This window comes from Gymnogyps californianus, chromosome 3 (assembly GCF_018139145.2).
Source record: "Gymnogyps californianus isolate 813 chromosome 3, ASM1813914v2, whole genome shotgun sequence".
NCBI lineage: Eukaryota > Metazoa > Chordata > Aves > Accipitriformes > Cathartidae > Gymnogyps > Gymnogyps californianus.
This window is the reverse complement of record NC_059473.1, coordinates 4,423,600-4,451,018: the sequence shown is the minus strand read 5'-3', so window position 1 is coordinate 4,451,018 and position 27,419 is coordinate 4,423,600. Positions and strand designations below refer to the sequence as shown.

At 37.5% G+C, this 27,419-nt stretch overlaps 1 protein-coding gene across 3 annotated transcripts; it reads right to left on the bottom strand.

The window, feature by feature from the left end:
* Positions 1 to 1,423: 1,423 nt before the first annotated feature.
* Positions 1,424 to 27,419, bottom strand: SANBR (SANT and BTB domain regulator of CSR). 3 transcript variants are annotated; one of them, XM_050894866.1, is made up of 22 exons: positions 27,309 to 27,419; positions 26,067 to 26,120; positions 23,810 to 23,975; positions 21,746 to 21,932; positions 18,295 to 18,388; positions 16,389 to 16,627; positions 15,457 to 15,515; positions 14,490 to 14,650; positions 13,527 to 13,613; positions 13,309 to 13,419; positions 11,185 to 11,308; positions 10,838 to 10,990; positions 10,441 to 10,586; positions 9,443 to 9,542; positions 8,288 to 8,320; positions 6,573 to 6,680; positions 5,484 to 5,567; positions 5,341 to 5,369; positions 5,170 to 5,243; positions 4,019 to 4,107; positions 3,544 to 3,635; positions 1,424 to 2,650 (listed from the first exon to the last, which is right to left on the bottom strand). In XM_050894866.1, the coding sequence occupies exons 3-22, from the start codon at positions 23,957 to 23,959 to the stop codon at positions 2,614 to 2,616; spliced, it is 2,157 nt and encodes a 718-aa protein (XP_050750823.1). In that variant the 5' UTR covers positions 23,960 to 23,975; positions 26,067 to 26,120; positions 27,309 to 27,419; the 3' UTR covers positions 1,424 to 2,613. The 3 variants fall into 3 exon arrangements, with proteins under 3 accessions (XP_050750823.1, XP_050750825.1, XP_050750826.1); XM_050894868.1 differs by lacking the exons at positions 1,424 to 2,650; positions 3,544 to 3,635; positions 4,019 to 4,107; positions 5,170 to 5,243; positions 5,341 to 5,369 and having other exon boundaries at positions 5,500 to 5,578; positions 6,582 to 6,680; XM_050894869.1 differs by lacking the exons at positions 1,424 to 2,650; positions 3,544 to 3,635; positions 4,019 to 4,107; ... (1 more) ...; positions 5,341 to 5,369; positions 5,484 to 5,567 and adding an exon at positions 6,177 to 6,222 and having other exon boundaries at positions 6,582 to 6,680.

Below are 27,419 nucleotides of genomic sequence, written 5' to 3'. Positions count from 1 at the left end.
GACTGGGGCAACCATATGTCCAAATTTCTCCTAGCACGTCGTCTTTCTCTCTTGGAGCCATTACTGAATTTAAAATTCTGGCCCTTTCTCCAAGATTTCTGGACATCAAGCAAACAGGCACAGCTCCACAGTGCAGCAAGTTAAACACACATGTGACAGTAGGACATACGCTGTAGCCTTCCCAGTATACCAACTGCACATATACAGGACATCCATATAGCAATTTCTAGAAACAGAATCATGGAAACTAATCTTATTCATAGATTTAACGGACTGTTTAAATGGTATGATCAGCACTGTGGCAGCGGAAGGCAAAGATAAACATGTTTTTAACATAGCTTAGTTTGACATTTTGCATACTTGGGTCATTTGTACGCCAGCTCACTCATTTTAATCCAGCTTCAAAACTCAATGCAGATAAAAATTCTTTTAAGTTCTCGTAGATTTGGAGTAGCTCTGCATTCAATGATATCCTGTTCTTGACAGATAAAAAGCCTGTACCATGATGCTGCAATTTAATCACAAATACACGTGCATGATTGAGACATCAAACAACACTTATGCACTTACTTAGTTCTTACAAGTATCTATAAAACACTCACACACTTCTTAAATTAATAACATTTATTTCCATTAAACCAAGACAAATTTTCAAAATTAATACATGATAAAAATTCAAAGTGGTTGGCAAGGGGAAAAAAGATAGACTGCACATCATGTATGTTATTTTTATATGCTCAAAAATATTTTTGAATAAAACAATACTGGCACGTAGAACTGGCACTTTCCCACGGAACAAAACCAGCGGAATTTTCCCTTCTCTTCTAGTCAGTAGTTCTATGAAAACTAAAACACACATACATGCAGCCTGCAACTTTCATAGCAAAGTTTACCATGGGAATTTGGAACAATTCTCTATCAGAAGTCACAAAATTGTAGCAAAACACTTATTCTACTGCATTTTCGTACCCGGTGGATTTTACACTACTTCCTCTTTCAACAAACAACAATCAGTTTTCCAATGTTTACTAGAAGTGCTTAAAACTGAATTACTACTTGCAAACAGGCCTGAGGCATTAATAAAGCCTTATTTATTTGATACACATTAAAGCACTCCTGCAAAGTTACCACTCCTGCCTGAAATCAAAACCATTGAAATCCACAGTTCTGCCTGTTGGTTTCACTGGGCTCCGAGTTTGCTATAGCATCGGACAAAACACACAATAAACAACATTCATTTTTAATTGTTTCAATAAAAATCTTCCACCTTGAAAGCAGTATTTTCAAGTATTGCTATCCTAGTCTTCTAACACCTACTGAAAATCCTCAAGAACAAGACAAACAAAAAAAGCCTGAACGGAGAGAAGAGTGCATTTAAACAATGATCTCCCTCTCCTTACCCCACCCCACCCTCCCACCCAGGATCATGCTGACTTAATTCCAAACTCACAATTTATTGTACAGCCGTGGCCTGGAATAAGCTTTCCCTGAGCGCTCTTTCTACCTGTTTCAAAAAGTCAGAATGTGTTTACTTGAATTCAGCCATTATTATTGCCATTATTGCCATTTTCTTTGCTAATATGCGACATATTTTCTAGGCAAGTTATTTCATTTTGGTAGCCCTGGATTTTACATGTAGACAAACTTGTATTCTATTGCTCCAAATACAGAACTTGAAAGTGCATCTGACTTCTAACCAATATTATTCAGGCAGGTTTCAGAAAGTAACTAGACCCAAAAGATCTACATGCACAAATCTTCATAACGATACATCTCCGTTGGAAGATGCAGAATTCATAGCATATCTGCTCGGAAATTTAGTGGCATAGCATCATTAAGAGAGAGAACTGCTTTGCGTCCTAAGGTCTGGATGTTAGAAGGGAACAAAACACTGTATTGTGCAAGAGGAGTCAGATACAGAATGGGAATGAGTATTACTTTCACATACAAGTAAAGCAAGCGTTTCACGTGCAAGATGCAATTCTGCATAATCATGGCGTTTGTATTATCTTTGGAGGTCTAGTCTCTACCTGCTACCCACCTTCACACGAATGGGAGTTGTGTGATATACAGAAGGAAGCCTCAGAACTGCATTAAAATTTTGCTTAAACTAGTCTAAGCCACAGGTATTGTCATGGACTTTAAATGCAAATCCCCAGAGCACTGACCTAAAATGTACAATCAAATACTGCACAATAGAAATACACTAGGCGACTTGTGTTAATGCTGCTGACTGTATTCAGAATTCAGTAGTCTTGCTTTTTCCTTTTCAGTATTTCTACCATACTAAAAGGCGTATTTATGTCTTCCCCCATAAATATAGTTAGTCTGATAATTTAACTTTGTAGATTTATAAAATATTTTCTATGCAACTTAACACAATAGCCTAAAAAAGCAATTAAATTTAAATTTAAGAAATAGTATATTTACAATTAAAATAAGTACAGACCTTATTGGATTTGCATTCATTTATCACACAAAATAATTTACAAGGCTTAAAGTAATAAATAAGTCACTGGAAAGCTTTCAGAGATGTGCATTCTCCGTACGTCAGAGTGCAGTACAGTTTCAGGAAGCAGTAATGAATTCTGGCTAAAGTTTTTTCATGAGTCCTTATGTGGGACGGCCTTGACCAAAACGGGATTTTGACCTGGATCAAGAACACATAAGAAACATATGTACATTATTACTGCTATAATTTTCAATTATTGTCCAGTCAGCTCTCTAGTGCAGTATTTGTTTGAAATTACTTTCATGTTAAAATGTCTGCTGAGAGAAGGAGAGGAAAAAAAAAGAAATCTCACTCTCAAAATCTATTACTGAGAAAGCTGCCTTTCTGCCAGGATACCTGTACCCGCAAACTATATATTCATACAAAGCTACACAGCTGAAAGAACTATGATGTCAAATATCTTCTTTTGAAATCACTAATTCTACAGAAAGTCAGTCACATGTATTTTTTTGACAGAAATAAGACCTGTGAGAAATTCCATATTTGAAACTTCCATCCTGTCCCTTAAAAGTTGGTCAGCCACTCCACTATAAGCTTCAGCTCAAGACGCTCACCTGCTGGCCAAACTATGACCAGTTCTAGGCTCTACAACTGCACACGGTGTGCCAGCTTCTCAGTTCATTTTTGTTTTATCCGTTTAAGGCGTAGAAGACCAATATGCAGTAATGTAGGTTTTTGGTGTGGCGTTGTTTGGTTTTGTTTTTGGAAGGAGGCCAAAGAATAGGCTAAAGAATCTTGGCCAACACTTTTCCAGTTATCCATAATTTCGCAAAAAATTATATTGGAGCAGCAGTCAACCTTCCAACACAGAAGCTATAAAGCAGTTCTTCCAGCATGGGTACAAAAGTTTCATTCTCTTAGCTCTAGCTTAATTTGACAAAGGAAGCTTTCACACCATCTGTGGTTAACTTGCTGGAAGGGATGCTGGTTCAAAAAAAGAGTATGAAACAAGGCATGTTTTTCTTTAAACACCCACCATCCCCCCACCTGAAATCCATGTTCTGTTTTTTCCTTTTATTTTAAAATCTTACCTGGCATTCTTCTCAGCATTGTTTTGTCGTGCACTGACCTGCGCTGAGGCCTTTATCTGAGCTTCAAGTCTGGAATAAATGCCTCCTGCATACTGGAATCCAGGCGGGGGGAAGGAAAATAAGTAAATAAATAAATAAAAAACATCAAAGTTTTGACATTATTCCAATGACTTTTCATAAAAATCACTAATATTCAGCAGAACCTATGGCATACTTTTTTTCATTATCACAACCCAGTACTGAAACCTTTTAAACCCATCCTATTTTCCATGCCCAGTTTTTAAAGGCAGTGAACTTTAAATGTTATTTTAAACTATCTTCCCCAAAAAATCATGCTTGGAACAAAATGAAGATTGATAAAATTCAGTTCTTTAGCTTAAGCATTGAATAGATGTTTTTTTTCATTTGTGTTACAGATTTTTGTTAACCAAGGCTGAATTCTGCAAACACTACATTATGACAGGACAAATCTTACTTCTTTGCTGTCTTTTGACTTGACTCGATCAAGGTCTCCCAGTCTCATTTTTATTAAGTGCCCTGTAATCTCAGACATTCTTCTCTGATCTGTCAGAAATAAGAAAGAATATTTAGAGCAGAGGTTTTCCTTGCTACTGAATACAAAGAGAGAAGAATCAGATGCACACGTTAGCGATACTGTATTTGTAAAATTAGCTTTCTTTTCAGCTCATACAAAAATATTGAACAACCAAGATCCTAGATCCTGACGCATAATGGAGCTTCAGCAGCGTTCTTGGCAGATACCCGAATCAGCCTGAGGCATTACACTGAGATCAAAATCTATGGGAATAGTTTTGAGGCAGAGGTTTTCAAAACAGCAAAAACGCACAAGAGTCTCAGGAGAGATTAAAAAAGGTGGAACAAACAAATAGAATTCTGAGTATTTTTAGTCAGAAAGACTGGGAAAGAGATAGACGTGAATGTCTATCTCTGTTTATCTGCACAGACAACAAATGGCACAGGGATGCAGGAAAAATTATTCGCATACTTACATAGTCATCAAATGACACAACTATAATCTCTGTAGGTTATGTGCTGACATTCCAAATAAAGAACACAAACCACGCTAACATACGCTTATAATGCGTCTTTTCTTTTTCTCCTACAAACTTTGAACTCCTTTCCAATATTGTCCAAGACAGTAGGTCCAATGCTGCCCTTTTATTTTTCAATCTGTGTGCAAGACTACAATGTATATAGCTTTATATCATGGATTTTCTTTCCATTTTCCTACCACAAACATTTTTTCTCCCGTAGAATAGATGAGATTGCTAATAAATGCCAATCAAATCCTAAAGTAACATTTTCAAAAGGAGTTCCTAGCTGTATGAATATTTTTGTACAGTTTGGAAGAGTCCGAGATTGTTGTGTGGCTTGGATACAGCTGATTACTACCGATTAGCCTAGCCGAAATCTGTTCTTTTCCAAATAAGGAGCAACTATTAAAAAAAACCCACCCAAAACCCCATTGCTATATCTGAGATTAAATTCAACCTAAAGGTTTCTAAGTAGCTGTATTTTAAGAAAATTAGCCATTTCTTATATGGAAGAATAATTTTCTTTGCGTAATATTAACTTTATGAAAGCTAAACTCATGCAAGAACAGACCATCTTCTCTTTGAGCATCTTGGTTGAATCTTAGTGACCTTGAGGCATCCCATTTGTTCTGCTGCATACTCACACTGGTTAGAAAAGAAAGATGCACACCATGTTATCAGTAACAGTTTACAAAAAGGGATATACTAGAATATGCTCTCAAGGACTTTGAAAATTACTTACATGAATGGAGATGCATCTCGGGAACTTGACTACCGAAGAAAAACAAACACATTAAGTATGTTTTAAGATCAAGTCCAAAACTTAAGAGAATTCCTCATTATTCAACCCAATCAGAGAGGCTGGCTTCACAGCTATGATTTTACCTTATCAGATGGCTTCTCCTTTTTCTGAACACTAGGTGAAGAAACCACTTTCTTTGGGTGCTTGTAGGATTTCTTTAATTTCTCCTTTCTCCCTGCTAGTTGAAGAAATATCTACTCATACCATCACAGATACTTGGAATTTCTGAACTACACAGCTACAAAAGAATTTTTTCCCTCTATTCCTTTACAAACAGAGTAAATGAACAGGCTATTTTCCTTTTGTTAGTGTTGCAGGCATGCTAATACACACAGATTACTCAAACGCTTTTCTATGAGAAGTGTACAGGAACTCAAGTACATATTTAAAAGGCAGAGTGGTTACACATAACTGCACAACTTTTCTGTTGTAAAATTAAAAGTGCACATACAAGCTACATCTTTGACCATATTAATTCAATCAACAAGCTCTGAGTAATATCAGACCAAACAATTTTCAATTCAAGCTACAAAAATTTTCAGTCAACTTTTTTTTTTTTTTTTTTAAAAAAACAAACTGGTACACTCCAATCCCTTTGAGTCAAGGCAAAAAACCCAAAGGACTGCCTCTGTTCAAATGACTCATTAGTAGGGTGGAAAGGAGAAGCTGCTTTTTGGCTTTCCATGTTCCTAAACCCCTTATCATATTAAAAAAAAAAAAAAAGAACAAAAATCTTTTTAGATCATATAGAGCTTATCTTCAATGCAGACACAATTCCAGCCACATTCACCAGTCATTCCACTATGTAACCAGAAGAATATTCTGCAAAAAAACCCATGCAAAAATATAGTCATGTAGCTACTGCCTTTTCTTCCAACAGTTATCTATGTGAAACTTCATAAAAGTAATTTGATAGTGTTTCCTGCAAAATACACCCTTGATCAACTCTGAGGACATCTCAGACATGAATAGTTGCAGCTTTCCTCGTTTGCCTGTGATTTTTGATGGCACTGAGCAGTGGGGTAATTTGTATCTAAACACAGAAACACTGGAAATAAAATTCAACATTAGTTTTTATTTAAAAAATGCCTAATGTTTAAAATCTGCTTACAGAAGAATTCTGCTGCCTTGAATCCCTATCTCTAAATTCCAGGGAGGATGACTGTAGAGACTTGTTGTACCTGGTTTCCTGCATAGTTCTTCTTCATCCCCACTTCATCCTCAGTGACCTCCGAGCCAGTGGTATACTCCTCTTCTTCAGACAACAGTGACTGCTGTTTCTAACCAACAGGAGGAGAGTGCCACAGATTATAAATGAGGCTTGATTCCTACTAAATGATACATTAAATCTATCTTGAAGGAACTGACTTCAAACGTAGCTCCATATCTTAGTGACATAACTGTGTGCAAAGTTAGGTCTGAGAATGTGATTCTCAAATGTTGAGAAAGTAATTTCAAATTTTTGCTTAGAATGTTTTGATAAATATTTTTATGTATGTTTCTTCCAAGCAGTCAAACATCGTAAGAGGTTGCCCAGAGAGGCTGTAGAATCTCCCCTCTTCAGAGATACTCAAGCTTTGACTGGATATGACCCTGAGCAAAGTGGTATAGCTTTGAAGTTGAATAACTTTGAAGTTGGCCCTGCTTTGAGAGTGGGAGGAAATACATAAGATGACCACCAGAGATCTCTTCCAAACTGTATTATTGTATGATTCAGTGTTTACTATCCAATGTATTGCTGGCTATATTATTTTTCTAATTAATAAGAAAATTTATGTTATGTTTGCAAACATCTGAACTAGCCACATAATCATAGAATACAGGAAAGTACAAGTTTATGGACAGTTCTATGGAGGCTTGCTGCATCTTGCAAACTGCCTGAAATTGCTGAGATACTCAGTAATTAAATACCACAAAGCATGCTTATCACAGTGCTCTACAAATACACACAGATTATGAACACCAGAGCTATCTGCATTAATAATTTATTGCAAGTTGGTCTGGAATATCTGGTTGGCTTTTTTTTTGTGAACTCACCCTAATATCTAAACATTTCTTTTTTCCCCCTTCTCTCTCTTGTACATCGTAATAAACTATGGGCTCCGATATTGCAGATGGGTCACAGTGAATAGTTCCTAACTAATCAACACAGAATAATGACAATATTAAGGAATGTGATGTTTACATTGTTTGAATATACTTTGAATAAAGTAAGTGATATGAGTGCCTAGTAATCCATGAGAAATGACAAAGCTTAACATGGACTGCAAGTTCAAAAAGTTTAGGAATCATGTTTTTGCAAGAAGAACAGTCTTACTATAGGACACTAAGAACATCAGACTCCAACACAAATCCTCAAGAGTGACAGAGGTAAACTGCTGCTCTCTAGCATTTACATACCAAAATAGTAAATCATGTGACATCCTATGCTACTAGAAGAATGACTCCCCATTCTCTGCATTTGGCTAGGCCCTCAACTCTGATAAAAGCTTTTTGCAATGAAGCAGCGGTATAAAGAAGACATGAAGCATCTCAGACAAGCCATCAAAGAGACAGACACTCAAAAACTCTGTTTTCATGCTTTACATTTCTGTCAGCCTAACGAACTATTAAGAACCGATGCATGCAGTGCTGGTCTGTTGTTTGTTGTCATTTATAAAAACATTTAAAAGGAATTTTTAATTTTTATTCAGGCCAAAGTAGTGCTTCACACATACTTTATACTTTCTTGTAAAAAGTGCTGCTATACTGCAACCTCCAAATTAAGGCAAAAGAAAATACATTTTCCGCCAAATTAATTAGAAAATAAGACAAAAAAATCAAAGCTAGTTCTCTGCAAGCGCAGAAGAGCAAATATTTAAAATTATGAACAAAATATTTTACTAACCAGCTGTAAAGTCCAGTTCTTCAGAGAAAGAAACTGTAGTCACAGAAAGAGAGAGAAAGGCATGTAAGTTAAAGAACTAATAATAATTCGAATAAAAAAAAAGTGAGTGGAATTCTAAAAATAGGAGTGGTATGTTATAGTACAGCGATCTATACTGGTAACTCCTAGAAGGCCTACTCTCATCTTTAACTATAAATTTTGGTGGAACGACTAGCCTCAAACAGGCTGTGAACCACTGACCGATTAAATGCAGTGAATTCAGAGTCATGTTTTAATGTGCCTAACCTTAGCGCTAAAAATATTTACAGCTGATTTTAATCAAAAAAGCAGTCCAGGATGGCAGGGGGAGGGCACTTATGTACCAGATTGTTACGGAGTTTAAATTTAAGAGCCTCCCACATTTATTGCGGGAGAGCTTCTGATACTCTGTTGGAAATTCTCAGGGAATCAGCAGCATTGTGCTACCATCAGGATCGTTGAGTTACCAGAAGTTCCACGATGGGTGCAGAATTTCAAAAACTTATCTTTGCATGAAAGCTCTCTTTAAACCAGAGGCAGCATGATAAACAGTCTCCTTAAACTTGCCTTAGAAAGTATCACTGTTGACCTGACATAAACATAGTAACATACATGCATCATAGTTCTGGAAAGTAAATCTTTCACATCTGGGGGGGAAAAAAAAAACCACAAAACAAAAAAACAACAAACCCCAAACAAACAAACAAACCCCCCAACCAAAACACAACCCAAGTTACTGTTCTTCACTTAGGGACTTGCAAAAGTCATGTGGACATAGCCAGATACATCAGCAGACAAAACAAAGGCAGCAAATATTTAAATATTTGCCATGTGATGTATTTTAAAGTATGACTGGATCCTTAAATAGCATCAGCTTAAGAATGGGATGGAAAGCACAGACATATGGAGAATTGCCTCTGATATACAGAAATATTTCCAGCAGACATGGTAAAAGTTTTGCCTTTTCACCAACCAGATATTTTGTACCTATGCTAGCCTATGCTATCCTGCAGCGCTCAGCAGTGCACTTCTTCCTCCAACAATGTATGGTTTTTGGTTTTATTAAAAGTTGTCTAATGAATTCTTCAAAGTACCCTTGTAAGAATCCCATTATCAGAAAAAAACATTAGCACTCACAGCATTGATTTCTCCAGTTTTGGGACCCCACGGTGTATTTGGTTCTACAAGCACATCACATTCAATGCCTTTTTCATCACAGAGCCCAATACCAGAATCACTTAAAGAGAAAGATGTGAAACAAAAATAAATTTTTCTATTTCACAACTTTAGAATCAGTTTCTCTTTACTCATCATGTGTCAAGACGGAAGACAGACCTCCAAGTCAGCCACATAATATTTTGATAACAATCCATTAAGATATAAAGATAGGAGTGAATGCTTATGGAGGATGAATGTCTAAATGCTGTCCTGGTTTCAGCTGGGACAGAGTTAACTCTCTTCTTAGTAGCTGGTACAGTGCTGTGTTTTGGATTTAGTGTGAGAATGATGTTGATAACACACTGATGTTTTAGTTGTTGCTAAGTAGCGCTTATCTTAAGCCAAGGACTTTTCAGTTTCCCATGCTCTGCCAGCAAGCAGGTGTGCAAGAAGCTGGGAGGGAGCACAGCCGGGCAGCTGACCTGAACTAGCCAAAGGGATATTCCATACCACGGAATGTCATGCCCAGTATATAAACAGGGGGGAGTTGGCCGGGAGGCGCGGATCGGGAACTAACTGGGCATCGGTCAGCGGGTGGTGAGAAATTGCATTGTGCATCATTGCTATTGTTAGTATTACATTTTACTTTAGTTATTAAAATGCTCTTATCTCAACCCATGAGTTTTACTTTTTTTTTTTCCCCCTTTCCTCCTCCTCACCCCACTGGGAGGGAGGGGAAGCAGCTGCGTGGTGCTGAGCTGCTGGCTGGGGTTAAACCACGACAAATGCCCGCTTGAAATGCAAAAGGAAAAAGTACTTGTTCTTCTCTTCCCAATTCCAACTAAACAATCAAAAATAAGTTACCTTTAAGAAGTCCTATGTCCCATTTTAAAATGGGAGAGAAATCAAATGTAACGTGCACACGTGTTAAGTGTTGAAGGCTAAGTTATTTCAGTAACACGATACAATGTTCTTACCTATTCTCATCCTTAGTGAAAGGAACAACAATAACATCTCTATGATGAAGCAGGTCATTCAATATTTTAGTAGTTTGAGATGGCGAAGCATCCCCATCTTCATTTCCTGAAGGTAAATCAACCATGTGATCCCTCACTTTGCAGCCCTGCAAAGATATACACAAAAGATCAAATACTTGAGTTAACGGGAAGAACTGATTTCAGTAAGTACAATAACAGAAGTTCAACTTTTGAACTCTTGTGTCCCAAGGTCCTAGCCTGCCTTGGGACACTGCAGCAATTTACAATCCTTATTTTGGAAAAGATCTATTTTCATGACACACTGTCGCCCCCGCGCCATGTGTGTTATGAGAAAAAGAGTCCCTGCTCCTTTAAAAGTGAGCTAGTATTGAAGTACCTTTGGGAGGGTTGTAGGATCAAATCGAAGTACTTTTTGGTTACAACAGGGATACACTCCTGTCCCAGTGGAGCCCAGAGCACTTGCTACACCTGGATAAAGAACTGACTGCGAATGGTACTGGCAATGGGAGAATTCAGTACACAGGAAAGACTACATTAGAATAAAAAGAGAGATAATGACAGGTGAGATTACCTATGGAAGTCAAAATTTTGCACTATAAAGAACATATACCAAGCTTTATTGCCATATATTTTCCAAACTGCTTTAATCTCTGCCTCACCCCCCAAAAGTCACCCACAACAAGACATCTACAGACCAACAAGCGAAAGTGAAAGCATACTAACTTGGTTACATCTTGAGCAGGTCAACCAATTGACAGTCCCCCAAAGACGCCAATAAACATCCCGCCAAGATTTCAATTCCTCATGAAGGCCAATTAAGTACTCATGGACTTCCCAGGTTTTGTCTCTGAAAAAGCAAAAGGTCAGGTTGCATAGAGTCATAACTCTGTTTCGCTCCTGCCACCAGAAAGGTGAGGTGGAGAAGGAGCAGAACACCACATGCTCCACTGGTGAAAAGCCTACAGAAGAGTTCAGAACAGGAAGGATACAATGTGGGACAATCATTATTAAATTCTGACCATGACAGAAGAGCCTATATTCTTTCACAACATCCTAAACTTACTAATAACAAACAATTACAGTTTGATTCATCTCAAGCTCCATATAGTGCAAATTTATAAGTTCCGATAAATATCAAGCCTTTTGGAAATCAGGAGAACCATAAAACAGAGGAAAACCCAATACACAGAGTAGAAGAAATCAAAATATGCATATGCAAACAAGTTCAGTCATATTGCAGTTTTCTGTCTTTAATATGTTGTGCAACAGAAGCGAAGTACTGCCATTCTATTTTATTTCTTTTAAAAGCCAACATAACATGTTTCTATGTATCTGCAACACAACAGCAATTACTCAGTTAAGAACTGAAGTTTGAAAAAATAAGACCATGTCTTTTTGGTGAATATATGTATCCGAGACGTCTAGTCTTAAAAATACAGACTTGGTTCCTTCCTAGTGATAAAATGACACACGCCTCTTCAGAATTCAAAAGAGAATATCCAACTTGCATTGGTGCATGTTATCTTCAGAAAGAGCACATACTGTTTTCCCACAATTTTAAGCCCTGGCCTGAACCATTTTTTACTATATATATGTCTAACCTAGACTAAAGCGAGCAGTACTTCCAACTGGAAGTTAGTTCTAGGCACCACTAGAGGACCAATAAATATAAACCTATTTTTAAATCATTAAAGATAGGCTTGTATTGGCTCGTAAGCCTGCATTCATTAGTGGCCAGCATCACTTCACCTAAGGAACGGTAAACGGATTCTGTGTAGAAAAGCAGTCACAAGTACCACAAGGCAAATAATTAGAACCTTAATAATCCTCTGAGTAACTTTAAAACCCTGCACATTTATATGCTAGGAATTGCATAGCAGCTACATACAGTCAGCTTAAGTGAAGTAATACAATTAATGAATTTTACATGGCTAATCACCAATGATCCTAATAGGTCAGGACAGGGTCGCAAGATTCGGTTCTATTTAGACCGTTAGGCAGAACTTAATCCACACCTTGGAATTACTGGTGGGAGGTAACACTAAACAAGTGTTTCTTTGGGAGCTGATACTGAACTGTGTTTTGGTTGTTCTGAACGAAATAGATCTGATGAGAAAGGTCTCCTGTTATTAATTTCCCACCAGATTCCTTAAAGAGGGCATCTGAGGAGGGAGGGAACTGCAGCTGATCACGCACTGATCTTCATTAAGAAAAGAATCCAGCTGTTCACAAACATGGATCAAACAGACAGAATTGAATTAAACGTTTGTGCCAAATGAATCGGGCATACATACAGAATAGGTCCTGGAAGCTCCTCTGACAAATACTTTAGAACAGAAAAACAACTGACAAAGTTTATTTATAGTTGTCTTTAAGCAGGCTAAGTATTTGATTTGACAGTATAAAGTCAGTCTAGAAAATATTCTTTAGCATTTCTTTGCTGGCAACGGTGGATCTATCGTTCAATAACAAACCTTGTAGAAACGCAGCCTTTAATTTAATTTGTCATCAACTACACATAACTTAAAACCCTTTGATGAAAGAATTAGCTGAGTATTTTCTATTTAAGGCAGTATGACCCAAAATAGCCCTCCCAGTAATCGTGGCTGTAGTTTTTCCATTTCCATTCAGCAGCGGCACTGCTGAATGAATTTCAGAAGTACAACGTCATAATCGCTCCCTTTTTTTTTTTTTTTTGCTAGGTAATATAAGAAGCTGAGATGTTTCATATTGCTCTTCACATATCTATGACTTCATTTTGTGAGTATCTGATAATTCCTAAACATTGTGTAAAATCACCCAAAATCATATAGTTGAAGAAACATTTTTAATATATATATTCACTACCTTATATGAACATAGACAATATTCCCATGTTGATCTATGTTGATTTTTCCTGGTACACATGGAATTCTTCTTTCCGTTTCTTTAGTTAGCAGCTTTTTACATAAACAACACCTAGATTATTAAAAAAAAAAAAAGAAAGAAAGTACTGGAGTAAGAGCAGGACTTCAAAGCGCAGGGATTGTCCTTGCAACTGAAGTAGTAATACAAAAAGACCATACCTGTATAATGTTGCTGCATTTCCTCGAGAATCTGGATTTAGGTACTCCGGATCAAACAGTCTCTCAATCTTCTTGCAGAAAAGTTTACTATTAATGAAAGAAACACAGCTTACCCATTAGAAAAAAAAAAATGAGATTTGTTTTATGTATAGTGAGACTAACAATTATATTCTGATGATAAGCAAAGTCACCATATTTCTCTCAGAATCTAGTTTTTAATGTGATTTTCCTTTAAACTAATCTGTTTGGATAACTGGTTCATGACCTGGTCATCTCTTATTTTTACACAGATGTGAGGAGAGAGATCTCTTATTTTTTTTTTTCCTTTCTTACATTGCTTGCCCATATAAACTGCCAGCATCTACCTTGACTAAAAGACCTTTTATTAATGAAGTTACACTTAACTTTAATTCTAAAAGTTATAATGTCTTCATCCCTACTGATTAAAATCCTTTCTTACTTTCACCTTGCTTGTCTGTCAGCCTGCCCTCCAATAATTGGCCCTTATCTTGATACTGACTAAGCTGGAGTCCTTATGTATGAAATAGTATTCCATCACAACTATTCAGCCTTCTAGCCATCCTAAATTCTAGATCTAAACATCAGAGTTCACAGGATGCTGAAGTCAAACCATTCTCTACAAATTAGGAGCGTGTCATCCCATAAAAGGTTCCTTACCCTAATCCTGGCTCCCATGTCAGAATTCATGAATAATTTGTCCATGACACACTCCTACTGTGGCCTTTCCTTTTGCTCGTTTCCTATAAAAAGCTCTGTCCTTTTGCTCATGTTTTTAATATAAAATTCTGAAGTCACTTCATGATATTCTGTGTTGAAGATACATTATATGAGAAGAGAAATTGTATATATATCGCTTCAAACCCCACAGTGTCTTAGCTGTTCTGAAAAATGGTCCAAAAGCCTGACAGCACTTCAGTAGTGTATTACAGGGCAAAAAGTTACCTCTTAAATTTGTCTCTTTTGTCCTTCAGCTCTTCCACTTCATTGTGCGTGAAGAGATCAGCAATGTGCGTAACAAGATTAGCATTGATACAATTCATGTTACATGGCGTGGCTACAATAGCATTCATATTTTTGTGACAATAACGAATACATTTTTCTACCTAGGAAAAATAGAAACATGAAAAATAACGTTAAGGAATTCTAGACAAAGCTATCTCAAAAAGATGTACTAACTGCTTCAAGATTTTTATTAAGTGTGGTGTTTTGGAAAACTATTTCAGTTCAACTTAAAAAAACAAATCTCAGATTTGTCTAAAGGAGACTCTGAATGCACATGACTGAGTTAGTTTATGTTCTCCTCCAAAAGGTTTCTACAGACCAAAAAACAACTCCACCAATGTTTCATCTTCAACAAGTGGTACCTTTTAATTGCTTGTACAAAGAGAACCACAGTACACATTATACATAGTACTGCCTGGATCTCAACTTAAACAGCTATGTTTACTGTGTATTTAATTGTGGGTCACCCCAATGACAGAACTTTTGACAAACATTTTAACAAACAAGTCAGTAGGTATTACTTATACAGAGCTGGAGAACCAGATTCTAAATTGCAGAAGTGTCATTTGTGTAAAAAGGATATAAAACAAAGGTATTCATTGATTTAATAATCTTTTTTGATAAAACCTATCAGAAGTCAGATACTGATGTTACTCTAGATCAGTCATCAGAAGGCAAATTCAAGATCTCACTATCACATTTACAAATCACTTACTCTAAGTTTTCTTGCATTGAGATTCTGCAAATATCAGATTACTGCATTGAATAAGAAAGGTGGTAAAAATCTCAAAATGTTCTCATTTCATCACCTGTTTATGCAACAGCCAAAGCATAACAAACAAGCTGTTAGACACCTGGTAATTAACTGTGCCCTTATGGTAGAGAATCTTTCTTTCTTAATACTTACTAATGAATCCATCTTCAAAAACTCAGAAGAAATAAGAATTGATATGACATTTGATGGTTCTAAAAGGCAACAAAAAAAAGGGGTTTTTTTTACATGAATTCTTTTGATAATTTCATATCACATCCCTCCCTCTGCATATTTAGTATCTGTTTTAACTATTATTTTACCAATCAACCTGTCATTCCACCTTCCAATATGTGGAGCGTTTTCCATCTTAAGAAACAAAGTTTTGGTTTATCATTTAGGTGGCCAGAATACAACTATAACAAACTGGAATTTATAAAAACTGGAATAGGTGGCTTCACAGGGATACACTGACTAAACAATTACACAACAAGATTAACTTCCATCTGATGTAGCCATCATACCCAGCTGAGATTTTGCTTAACATAACCTTTGCATTACAAGTTATAACCCTATTCTCTTGGTTTGTTTATATTTTTAAAAAATGGTAGCAAAGGCTCATAAAAAGATTAAAAACTTGCCTCAAATTCATAAAGGCAAAAGTTCTTCTACCACTATATCAGATTGCATTGAAATTTTAGAAAATATTGCAATTGTACCGATGGGGAGCAGAGGAGAAACAAAACGAAACCCAACAATCATCAGTATTTTAAAACTACCACTCTGTTCTTGTTCAGAAGAGGTCTGAAGAAGCTTAATTAAAAACACCAGATCCCAAAATATATTAGATCTTTTTCACTGCTTCAACTGTCAGGATGTTTCCTCAAAACTGTCAGTGTTGACAAATCAGAGACATCTGCTATAACGACCAGAGGATCTCTGTTGCAACACTTTTCTAACAAATGACAAGCTTCAGTGCAACAGTCGGAAACAAAGAGACTGGGGCTGAACTGTGTCAAAACCGTTAATCTTCCATTAGTACAGAACATCATGAACCTACAACAAATGATCTACACATTTTCTTTTACCTAAAGTGGGCATTTCATTAGCTTCAGAATCTTTAGTGTTCCTTTTAACGTATCTTATCAACCAGTCAAAGATGTGAACGTCACAGTGCACTGAAATGTCCACCTCTTCCCAGCGCTGGGCATCCACTGACAGATATTCAGCAAAGTACTTCATTTCTGAAATCAAAAGGTCTCGAGGACACACAAAATCTTCTTTGAGGTTTTTTGCTTCATCGCACACATGGATCACCATATTTGGCCTCAAAAAGAAAATAAGCCGCAAACCAAATTAGGACTGTAAGCCAATTACAACACCAAAACCAAACAACAAAGATCTCATCTCCAAATCTGGATCACACATTGCAACACTGATGTCACTAACAGGTTTTTATTAACAGAAGGAAAACAAATTGCAGTTATTAACTATTAACACAAACTATTAATAGAAACTATTGTCAGATAGCAGTCAGGTGAAGAACACAGATGCATATCCTCTACGTGTAATCAGTGCCATTTAATTGTGAAGTTAAGGGACCAGAGGAAAAAAACATTTCTAGCTCCAGTCCCCAGTTTTGTCACCAGTTTGTTATGGGATACTACCTGAATTACATAGAGAACTTATTTGTTCTCCCTTTTTAATTTTCTTGAAAAAATAAGCAGATATATATGCCTAAGTTACTGAGGCACCAAGGACAATAACAGCATACAATACCAATTTTCATCTGTGGAAATTAGAATTGTTTTACTGTATATTAAAATGTCTATTTGTTAAGAAAAGCTCAAAGCTAGAATCAGTAAATGCTATCTCTACAGAAAGATGGTTACCATTAGGTTTCAAACAAACACATTATTCTACACGTACTTGTATAGTAAGGAAAACAGGGATGCGCATGGCTATTTGAATTTGTAGTAAAATTTTTCATTTATGGCTTTCTTTTCCTGCTTTTACATATCACAGAACTTTTTTTTTTTTTTTTTTTAATTAAAATGTTATTGGGCATCAGTCTTGTTTCGTTCTGTTGTGGTTTGACCCCAGCCAGCAACTAAGCACCACGCAGCTGCTCACCCCTCCCCTCTCCCGGTGGGATGGGGAGGAGGATCGGGGCCGGGGGGGGGGGGGGGGGGGGGAAGTAAAACTCATGGGTTGAGATAAGAACAATTTAGTAACTAAAGTAAAATAAAGTATAATACTAACTAATAATAATATAATAATAATAATTGTAATGAAAAGGAAGGTAACAACAAAAAAAAAAAGAGAGGGAAAAAAACCAAGAAAAGACAAGCAATGCACAATGCAATTGCTCACCACCCACTGACCGATGCCTGAGCAGCGATCCACCCCTCCTGGCCAACTCCCCCCAGTTTATATACTGGGCATGGTGTTCTATGGTATGGAATATCCCTTTGGCTAGTTTGGGTCAGCTGTCCTGGCTGTGCTCCCTCCCAGCTTCTTGCACACCTGCTTGCTGGCAGAGCATGGGAAACTGAAAAATCCTTGGCTTAGGATAAGTGCTACTTAGCAACAACTAAAACATCAGTGTGTTATCAACATTATTCTCACACTAAATCCAAAACACAGCACTGTACCAGCTACTAAGAAGAAAATTAACTCTTATCCCAGCCGAAACCAGGACACATTCTCTTTTAAAATCAGGTTATGTTTCCCATTCTTGCCACAGCAGTGATCAATCACTCAGAGGAACACTATAGACAGATTTATAAATAAACTATCCCTATTGCACATAAGAAATTCTCAAACAAACCCCTAGTATTGCTGCAGCAATGTAGGGTTTCAAAATTTCTTACAGCATTTATTAGGATGTTCCCAGCTGTTTTCTTTCTAATAGTAGAAAAGTATGAGCAATTTAGACATCTTTCTGTCAGTTCTATAATCCCCTAGATAACAAACACACAAAGATCTTCTTACCCCTGGCTTTCGTCAGGGCTTTCTCCACCTTTATGCACCGGACCTTTCTCAGATTCTGAAGAACAACTCCTTGTGGAGGTTGTGCTGGGCCTTCCTTAAATGTAAGGAAAAAAAGGCTGCATTAGAACAAAAATGCTTGAACTTTTACTCTTCAGCATCTTGGAAACGCAACTGAAGTACAGCTTTCATGGTGGAGCAATGCTACACAACTAGCAACAGATCTGCTACCATAAGGGCTACTAGATAATCCAAATTCCTGCTCTGAATGCCATGCACTGGAAACTCAGACCAGCAGCATTGCTGGGTTGCCCAGACACTTGGCTGCAAACCCAGATCGGTCCTGTCTCAATACAGAGCAGTAAGATTCATGCAGAGTCTTCAGCATTTCCTTCTGGGAATGCAATCCATTCCTTTAGCCCTCCTTGTCTGCTTTGTGGGATGTGGGTCTTAAGACTCTGTCACATCAGAATTTCTGTTTTCAGGAAGCTTTGCTGCCAGGATGTAACAACTTGAGACTAACTCCTCTTCTTATCCATAATGCGTTAGCTTTGGAAATAAGCCGCTTCCAAACAGTAGCGCAGAAGTATCTTAAAATGTGTTTTTGCTAAGTTTCTCAAACACATGGCTTAAAGCAGCACATTATGTAAAACAATGCTCAAAGAAAGCAGACCATGAAATTTGTCTAGTTCTAGAGCTACATCATGTAGCTTATTCCAGGAATAACAGATAGCTGTGCTTCAGTTCACATAGGTTATCTTCACAAACGCACTACAAGCAGCGGAACCTGGACTCAAAACCCAGCGAAGTCCAGGAGGTCTAGTCACCAAATCCAGTGAGCTCTGGGTCAAGGGTTAAGACAACCCCAGCATTCAGACACTGAATAACTTTTCCGACTGTGATGAACGGATCGCTGCAATCTGAAACTTCAATAATCTTGCCTATAAGTCAGAAAGATCATTACCTTTTTTAAATAAGGGAAGGGCACATATCTGTCTTCCACTGATGAAAACCCATAAGGTCGTGATTTTCCATGATTTTTCCTAGAAACCTGAGAGTAGGGAGTAGAGTTCCAGAAGCATCTTCTCCCTCTCGTGTAATGTAAGAGGCTATACTCTTCTGAAGAAGACTTAGACAGACCTCTTCATCTTATGGCTACATAACTATAGCAGACTGACACCAAAAATGATCTGGAAGCTCTATACAGTTCAGAACACAGTAGTTATGCCCTTCAGGAAAGCAAAGTTATCACACCAGAGGCAGAAGAAACAAAACTTTCTCCAAAGATATAGCATAAGGCCTTGCACAGTTAAGCCTTAGTAAGACCATAATAGAGGGAACACCATTAATAAAAGGGGAAGATTTACTAGACAGACCCTAGTAAAACCTTGGAAGGGGCTGGGTCAGCCACAGCCTTCAGGGCAGCCATGCCACTGCAGGCAGATGACCCATGCTAGCATTAAAACAGCCACGGTGGGAGTTCTAGATTTTGAATGCAAGGTAAGGTGAGTATTTTAAAGGAAGGGCCTTTGAAAAAAAATGACATGGAAGAGTTCTGTCTACAAACATTAAGAAGTTTATTTTGAACACAGTGAAGTTATTTATTAAAGAAAAGGAAATAATGCTGACAAGAATATGCAACACAGCCAAATTAATGGGGATGTCTGAACTTCACCATACATTTCTTCCTATCATTTTTTTTTCCCCTTTCCCCCAGAGCTTATAGATTGTTTGACTTCTGAAAGTTAGTAATAAATACTTTGGGTAGCAGGCTATCCTACATGCTTATTTATTGCCATAATATGCATTCAGAGGGACTTAACAGCAGTTTGCCTTATAATTAGCAAGTAATAAATGAGCTTTTATAACTCAGCCAAAACCAGAATCCAGCTCAAAATGAATTTGGTCTGATTGCTTTTTCTTGCTGTTACTCATGTCTACAAACAAATCCAAACAGGCCCAAAATTCTTGATCCTAACAATAAGCAGATGTGAATAAATCCACTAGGAACTAATTAATTAAACAAAAACCATTTACAAATAGGCTTTTCTCAAATCTCCAATTCTGAAACATACAAGTACCTCACAAATATTAAGAAGGTGAGTTCACTCAAGCCTGGGAGAAAAAGATTAATGATCGTAATTTTGTATCAACAAATTACGTATAAACAGGGAAAATGATTTATCCAAAGTCTCAAAGAAAACAGAAAATCTCAGGCTAGGATCTTCTAGTAGGAAACATTAGGGTACTTAACTGCATTAATACTTATTACATGTATTACATTGTTAAAAAGAAAACATGCACTAATTGTCTAAAGAGTTCTATAAGCAGAGTTAGCTTGTTAACTGCCTACTGGGAAGCTACTAATCTTATAAGTAGCCACCTGTGGGTGTAAGAAGCAGTTATTCCACATCATGCATGTAACAAGTCCATAATTGAAAGTTGATTGGAAGCATTTTCAGTCTAGATACTCCATATACAGTTTTTAAATATCATCTCTTGATTAGAGTTATTAAAAACATTTCATTCGTTCTCCAGCAAAGGTCAAACAGCTGTTTTTCTTCTGCAAAGAGAACAGTGACTAGAAAGCTGCAGCGCTGTGAAGGACACCGTAACAGAGAACATTTTGCTTGAACACTTCACTGTCGTCTTAATTTTTAACACAGAAATTGTTTACTCATTACTGAATCAAATTTCTCATGCAACACATTTACCACGTCCTACAAGGTGCTGAAAACATCTCAGTCCACAACGAAAATCAGAGAATAACTATCACAGTTAATTACAACTTCTTACAGGAGAAGTACTTAAGGAAATGTTAACAATATTTAATTGTGCTGTGACTGAAATACAACTATTATGACTGGTCCTCTTCTGCTAAATTATTACTGGAACACATAATTGACTAAGACACATTCTATGTCATCGCAAGACTGTCTTGCATCAAAAAGTAGCTACGCTACGCTCCAGCTCCTATGTAGCCATCTTGCCACCGAGCAGCATGGCAAACACAGGGCTTTTAGCTGGGAGAGAAGGGTCTGACCTCAAGGGATCACCTTCTCAGCTTTCTACAGCTTTTCTACACAAAACTTTCCAGTTATTTTAATAACACAGCTTAATGTGATTGCAAATGGCTGTAGGTTTAACAGTACAACACTGGGGATACAAAACAGGAGAGTAATTCCTCTCCCCACCAAAAATCCTAAAAAGAAGATTCAGCGTAAGGATTTCTGCCTTTTGGAAGGACAAGCTATTAAAAATACTTAAACAAACATCGATTCTTAATCTAAACTAACTGAAAGTGACTTCATGTATGCATTATATTTATACTTAACTTTCTTTTTCAAAGATGAACAACTACTATTCCTGGGTGGACTTACCGCTCAGGACAGAAAAGCATGCACATACTGATTATAATCAAAGCCAATACATTCCAGAATGACTAAAAACATACCAGTTATAGTAATGGAATCCTGCCCAATAGCAGGCTCCTGAAACTCTGTCTGTGTATCGAGCAAGGAGGATTTGATGTACGTAGCTAAAGTTTCCACAGGACTCCCACCAGCGGCCATCAGGGGATTATACTGGTTGTCAACAGGTGAACTTCCACTGCTTTTTAGTTCATCAAACCTTTTTGCACACTGTCACAAGATTAAATGATAGGACAATGAAGCAGTAGCTTTCAGTACATTTTTAGTAACTATAATTTGAGACGGATATTGTATTTCATATCTTTTGCATGTGAACAGTTACTGATATTAAACTTATAATGCTTCCTATTTAGTCAGTGGTATCAGGAAAGTACATAAATATACAGTAAAGTAAGAAAGATTTACCATAATTAAATACTCCAACAGAAAGAGAAAAAATAAGGTAGAACCTGTTTCAACCTTTATTTCCTTAAACCCTGTGATTTTAAGCCCGATCTTCAAAAGGGAAAGTTACAGGGAAAGTTTAAATTCTCATTTTGTAACTAGTTCTTTTACCATAAACATTGTCAAATATTATTAAAAGTAGCTATAGTAATTGGTTCATAATCATTATTCTTTTACTTTATGACTTCCATTCTGATTTGGACAAAAGGGACTGGTGATTTCCACTGCAGTTCTATTAACTTTCCATTCCTTGTTTTGATGAACTAGAAAGTCTTTCCATTTCGTAAATTTGTACTGATACAAAGACAATTATGGGTTTGGTTCAGCAGAATCCTACGCACAGGTAATTTACACATACAAGTAAATCTTCTTAATTCTACAGGTGATCCTCCTGTGACACAGCTAGTCAGGCTCCATTCAAGCAGCTGTTTTTATTTATTTATTTTGGATTGAGCTAACTGACATTGCTGCATGCCACCTGCCCCTTTGGGAGAGGTGCACACAGTGACATCCTCCTGATATTAAAGTAGTGTCTCAAATTTGTAACGATGCCAGTCTACTATATACAACAGATGCATAAAAGCACAGGTATACATTTACTTAATTGCCTTAAATAGGGACTCCACATAGTTGAGACACTTTGTTCTTTTAAAACAGAGTAATCAGACATGTACTAATCAATCATATTATCTTAATTAATACGAGGAGAGAGCTCACTGATATTTTCGTATTTGCTTATTGTGCACAGTACTGTCTGCAAATTGAAAGGTAAACGTAGAGACCCTCCCCAAGCACTTTGCCAAGCACTTGAAATGCAGTAACATTCCACAGAAGCTTCTACTCCCAATCATTCACTTTTACGTTCTAAATACAAGGTTACAGTGATGCCCAATAGCAATGCTATAAATGTGAGCTGACACATTTGACCGCTGGCTTGTTTTCTTCCAGCTTTGCTGAATCACAAGGGCAAAAGACATTTTCCTCTCTTAGCTTACTTCCCCTCAGAAATGAAAAATTCAAAATTATTATTAAAAATTATAAGCACTTCACCAGGAAATTCAGCAATCCGGAAAGATTAAGTATATGGAGGCACTAGGTTCTTCCAACTCTATTCCAACCAAAGAAAGAAAAATCCACATCTTGTAGGACCAAGCAAGAGGCAACTGCACTCTTAACTACCTAATGGAGATCTGTAACTCATACTTCCTCAGAATGATAATGACAAGCATAGAAAGTTATCAGGTTTGCTAGTAAGTATACTACAATCTACATGAGGTTAGTGGGTACTGCCATCCTTTCCATGAAAATCTTACCTATGTAATTTGAAATATGTTAGCACAACTACTTTTTTTTCCTCCACTTTTTAATTTTTACTTTCCAGTAATTTTTGTTCTTATTCCATATAATTTCTAATGAAATAAAATGCAGAATGTATTTCTTAATTTCAATGTTCAGGTTTTGTAGAAACAAAAAAAATTTTTTTCAATCTACTGGTCATTTAACATTTTCTGTTCTTTAGGTATAAACCACTTCAGGAAAAAACCCCCAACCCTTAACTTCAATTTTCCTCCCTCCCCCAAAGATGTTTCCTTCTTCATAAAGTACTGCTTAAAGTATACGAATTCTTTTATTAGTAAATTCACCTCTTTGGATGTATATCCTGGAACTAGCCTTGCCACACTGTCCCAGTTGATAGGCTGAGGAACACCAATTAGGGAACACAGGATCATATCCAAAACCATTTGATTGTTGTCATACGGAAAGTTATTGTTTTCTGAAAATCCACGACTCATCTTTGGCTACTTAAGCCTAGAAGAGAAAATGTTATTAGCAAGTCTCACTGCACGGTTTGCTAAAGCTTGATCTACGTTAACTGCAGCACTCCATAAATTACTATGGGAAATGTTTACTACAGCATTACAGTCAAGTACTAATGCTTTATTTGACAAAATTTAAGTATTCATATCTGCATCCCCAAAATGCCAGGGGGAGAAGCAGATGTGCAAAACACACCAAAATCAACTCAACAGCAGCAGGCACTACCTGGCATTCCTTTGAGTTGTCTGTTTCCAGGAGGGATTCACACCACTGAGCTCTCCAATACAAAAAAAGGCCTCCCAAAATCTCAGAATAAACAGCCTAAGCTACAGAGGGACATTTTAATTTAAATTTACTTACATTCAAATACACTTGTCTGTTCCCCCAAACTTTCTACTGTTCAACTTTGGTCTCCTCTTGCTCTGCCTATTTGTTTTGCGCACCTGACTTCCATTATATAGGAGCCAACCCACGGCACCCAGCTAAGGGCCATCAATAATACTTTGGAGCCAGGAAACAAAACACCTGGATGTCTTTCAGCTCTCATCCTGAAGACCTGACTTTTGAGTTGTCCTAAGGCACTCATAAGTCCTGATTAGCTGGGATTATCAGGGCCAAAAAACCTTGTTCCTTCAGCTTCAAGTTGAACAACAGAACCAAGCATATAAGGACAGCAGTGAACACCTTAAAAAAATGCAGTTCTCCTAATTTGAAAAAAGTGTTATATTTAGGTTTTTTTTTCTTTTTCCAAATGAATTTTATGTATAACACCAGGGAACGTAGTCAAAGTTCAAAGTACTGTTTTAGCATATGCTGGGAGAAAACCGCAGGTATTAATCAAGGCTTTCATATTCAAGTAACGCACAGCCAAAGAGCTTAGTAAGGACTCATATTTGGAAAGCACTTTGGACCTTTTCCTAAGTACCTTAAACAGATCACATAAATAACAGAACTTAAAAGTCACATACAGAATTTTGACTTATAAAGCAAGGATTATACAGAATTTCAGAGAAAATACACTTAGATGGTAGCAAATTTAACTGATCACTTGTTACTAAAAGTATACTACACGTAGATGCTTATTTTGCATCACCCTCTTTCTAAGAGAAAAGATGCTTGAAATATACAAAATAGCACTGATTTTGTTTCTGATTCTAGAAGCTATTCCAGTACTTTGTTTGTTTGTTTTGTTGGTAGAAACAGAAATCACAATAGCACGTAACTGTAAGCTTTCATCCTCTCAAAAGAGCAGCTGAATGAAACCATCGGAAAGAGAAAACCCAGAACCCACCAAGAGAATTCTTAGGTTTCATGTATTGATGAGACTGGGGGAGGATGGGGGACTGGGGGGGGGGGGGGGGGGGGGGAAGCCACAAACAAAACACAGAAGACAAGTCCAATAGAAAAAGTCACATCATTTTAGCAATTCCATCTAAATGAAATCTATTGCAAAGCATGCCAAATAGCCAGATTTAAAGGACAAAGGCCCTTCACAGACAATATGAGCACAAACTTTCCAACTAAGATAGATGTCACTATGAGGTAAAGGTAGATCAGTCCCTGCAGTCACTGAGTCCTTAGCCCGCATCCTGATGGTACTATCAAGTGGTGTCACTGTGGTAATTCCATGGTGTAGACTTCTCACTGTCAGTGCACAGACAGATGTCAGTATCAATTATATTTAAGCCACTGAATATCCATCATATCTGCTGTTATGCAAAGAAATAACCGGGCCAGAACAGGTCAGCACAAGTGGCAAACCTGAGTGGTTATAAAATATGAAGCCAACTTCTTGTGCTACCTTGTACGCACGTAGCAGCTGGTTTAAAAATACGTTTGAATGAGATAAGTAAATGACGGAGTATTAGAATCCTCTAGTCTTGCACCATAAAATACGCTTAATGACAGTAAAACCACTAGCAATGTCAATATTCCATAAATCACCATTTTAAGGACTAGTTCTACAGTATGATTATACTGGGTAATCAAGGAAAGAAAGAAAAGCAGTTATTTTGCAATAGTTAGAGTCTATAATTTAAAGGCAAAAATTTCGAGTACTTTGCATGTAACAAGTTTACGTACACATCAGCACTGTGGACCATGAAGCAATCCGACCACGAAGGGATGACAGGTACTCTAAAACATAATGACACGTTCAGAGATGATGAAGCCTTTGTCTCTCAAATATTTTTTTATTTGCTTATTCTGTACATTAAAATACAGTTTTATATGTGCTTATTACTGCAAAGATCAATGAAGGAACGTACTTAATTACAAGCATACAGACGTTAAGTTTTTTTATTTCTATTCTGGAAACAGCACGGGACTCCTCTTTGTGGCTTTATACATGATATTTAACAGTTGCCTTTTTGTCCTTTAGGAAATCCTGTCAGAAGTATAGTTGAAGACACACGCAACATTGTCTCATGCAAGAATGGTGCACTCCATAAGAAGAGCAACATAAAGCCTGTAATAAATCATATTGTTAAGAGAGAAAAGGCAACTTCTACATATTCTCTCCAGTTTGTTACTGCAAGTAAAGCTCAAGTTAACCCTTTCCTCAACTATGGAAATCGGAGGGGAAAAGTTTCAGAATTATTTAATTCTGACCAACTCATTTGATATGCACAATACAGAAAGATACGTGACAACAGGAGTTTTTATTAATACTTAGAATTCTAAATTAAGTGGTGTAAAGGATTCCCAACACTTTAATATTTCATAAAACTGATATGATTTAAATAAAGAGTTAATTCATTATGCAGGAAGTTGGTTTACATTACAGAAATGCACCGCCTCATTTAAGACTGATTTTTTTTTACTTAAAGCAAAGAATCAATCTAAAAATGAAGAATTACTATCCCCTTGCACGTGCATAACCCGCAGGAAGGTAAAGATGGTGGGATGGGCATGAGGTTTCATGCAGAACCCTTAAATGCAACGAAGTGATGGTGCAGAATGAGGTGGGGGAGAGAAATAACAGCACCTTTGATTGTAGTTCGCCCACATACCACTCAAAAATTAAAATAAGGTATTTAAATAAAAAAAATGAAAACTGATCCCACTTTTTGGGGCAAGATCCTACAAGTGTAACCAGCCTCCTCATGCAACACCGTCCTGGTGGGACCCGCCCTCAGCAGCAGGGACCGCCGCCAGCCACCCCAATCCTCTCCGACGGAGAAGCCCCCCGCAGCTGTCATGCACCCCTCCCCGGTCAGAGGCGCTGGAGAGCGGAAGGGAAACCCAGCGCCGGCGCTCCCGGGAAGGCAGGAGGCTCTCCCGGCTTCCCCCGGCTGCGGCAGGGCAGGGCAGGGCAGGGGTTACCTGGCGGGCTCTCAGGCGAGGGGTCGACGGGCGCGGGGCAAAGCGGCGCGGCGGGACGGGCAACGGCTCCTCCTCGAGGCGCAACGGCCGCCGGGGCAGGCAGCGGGACGG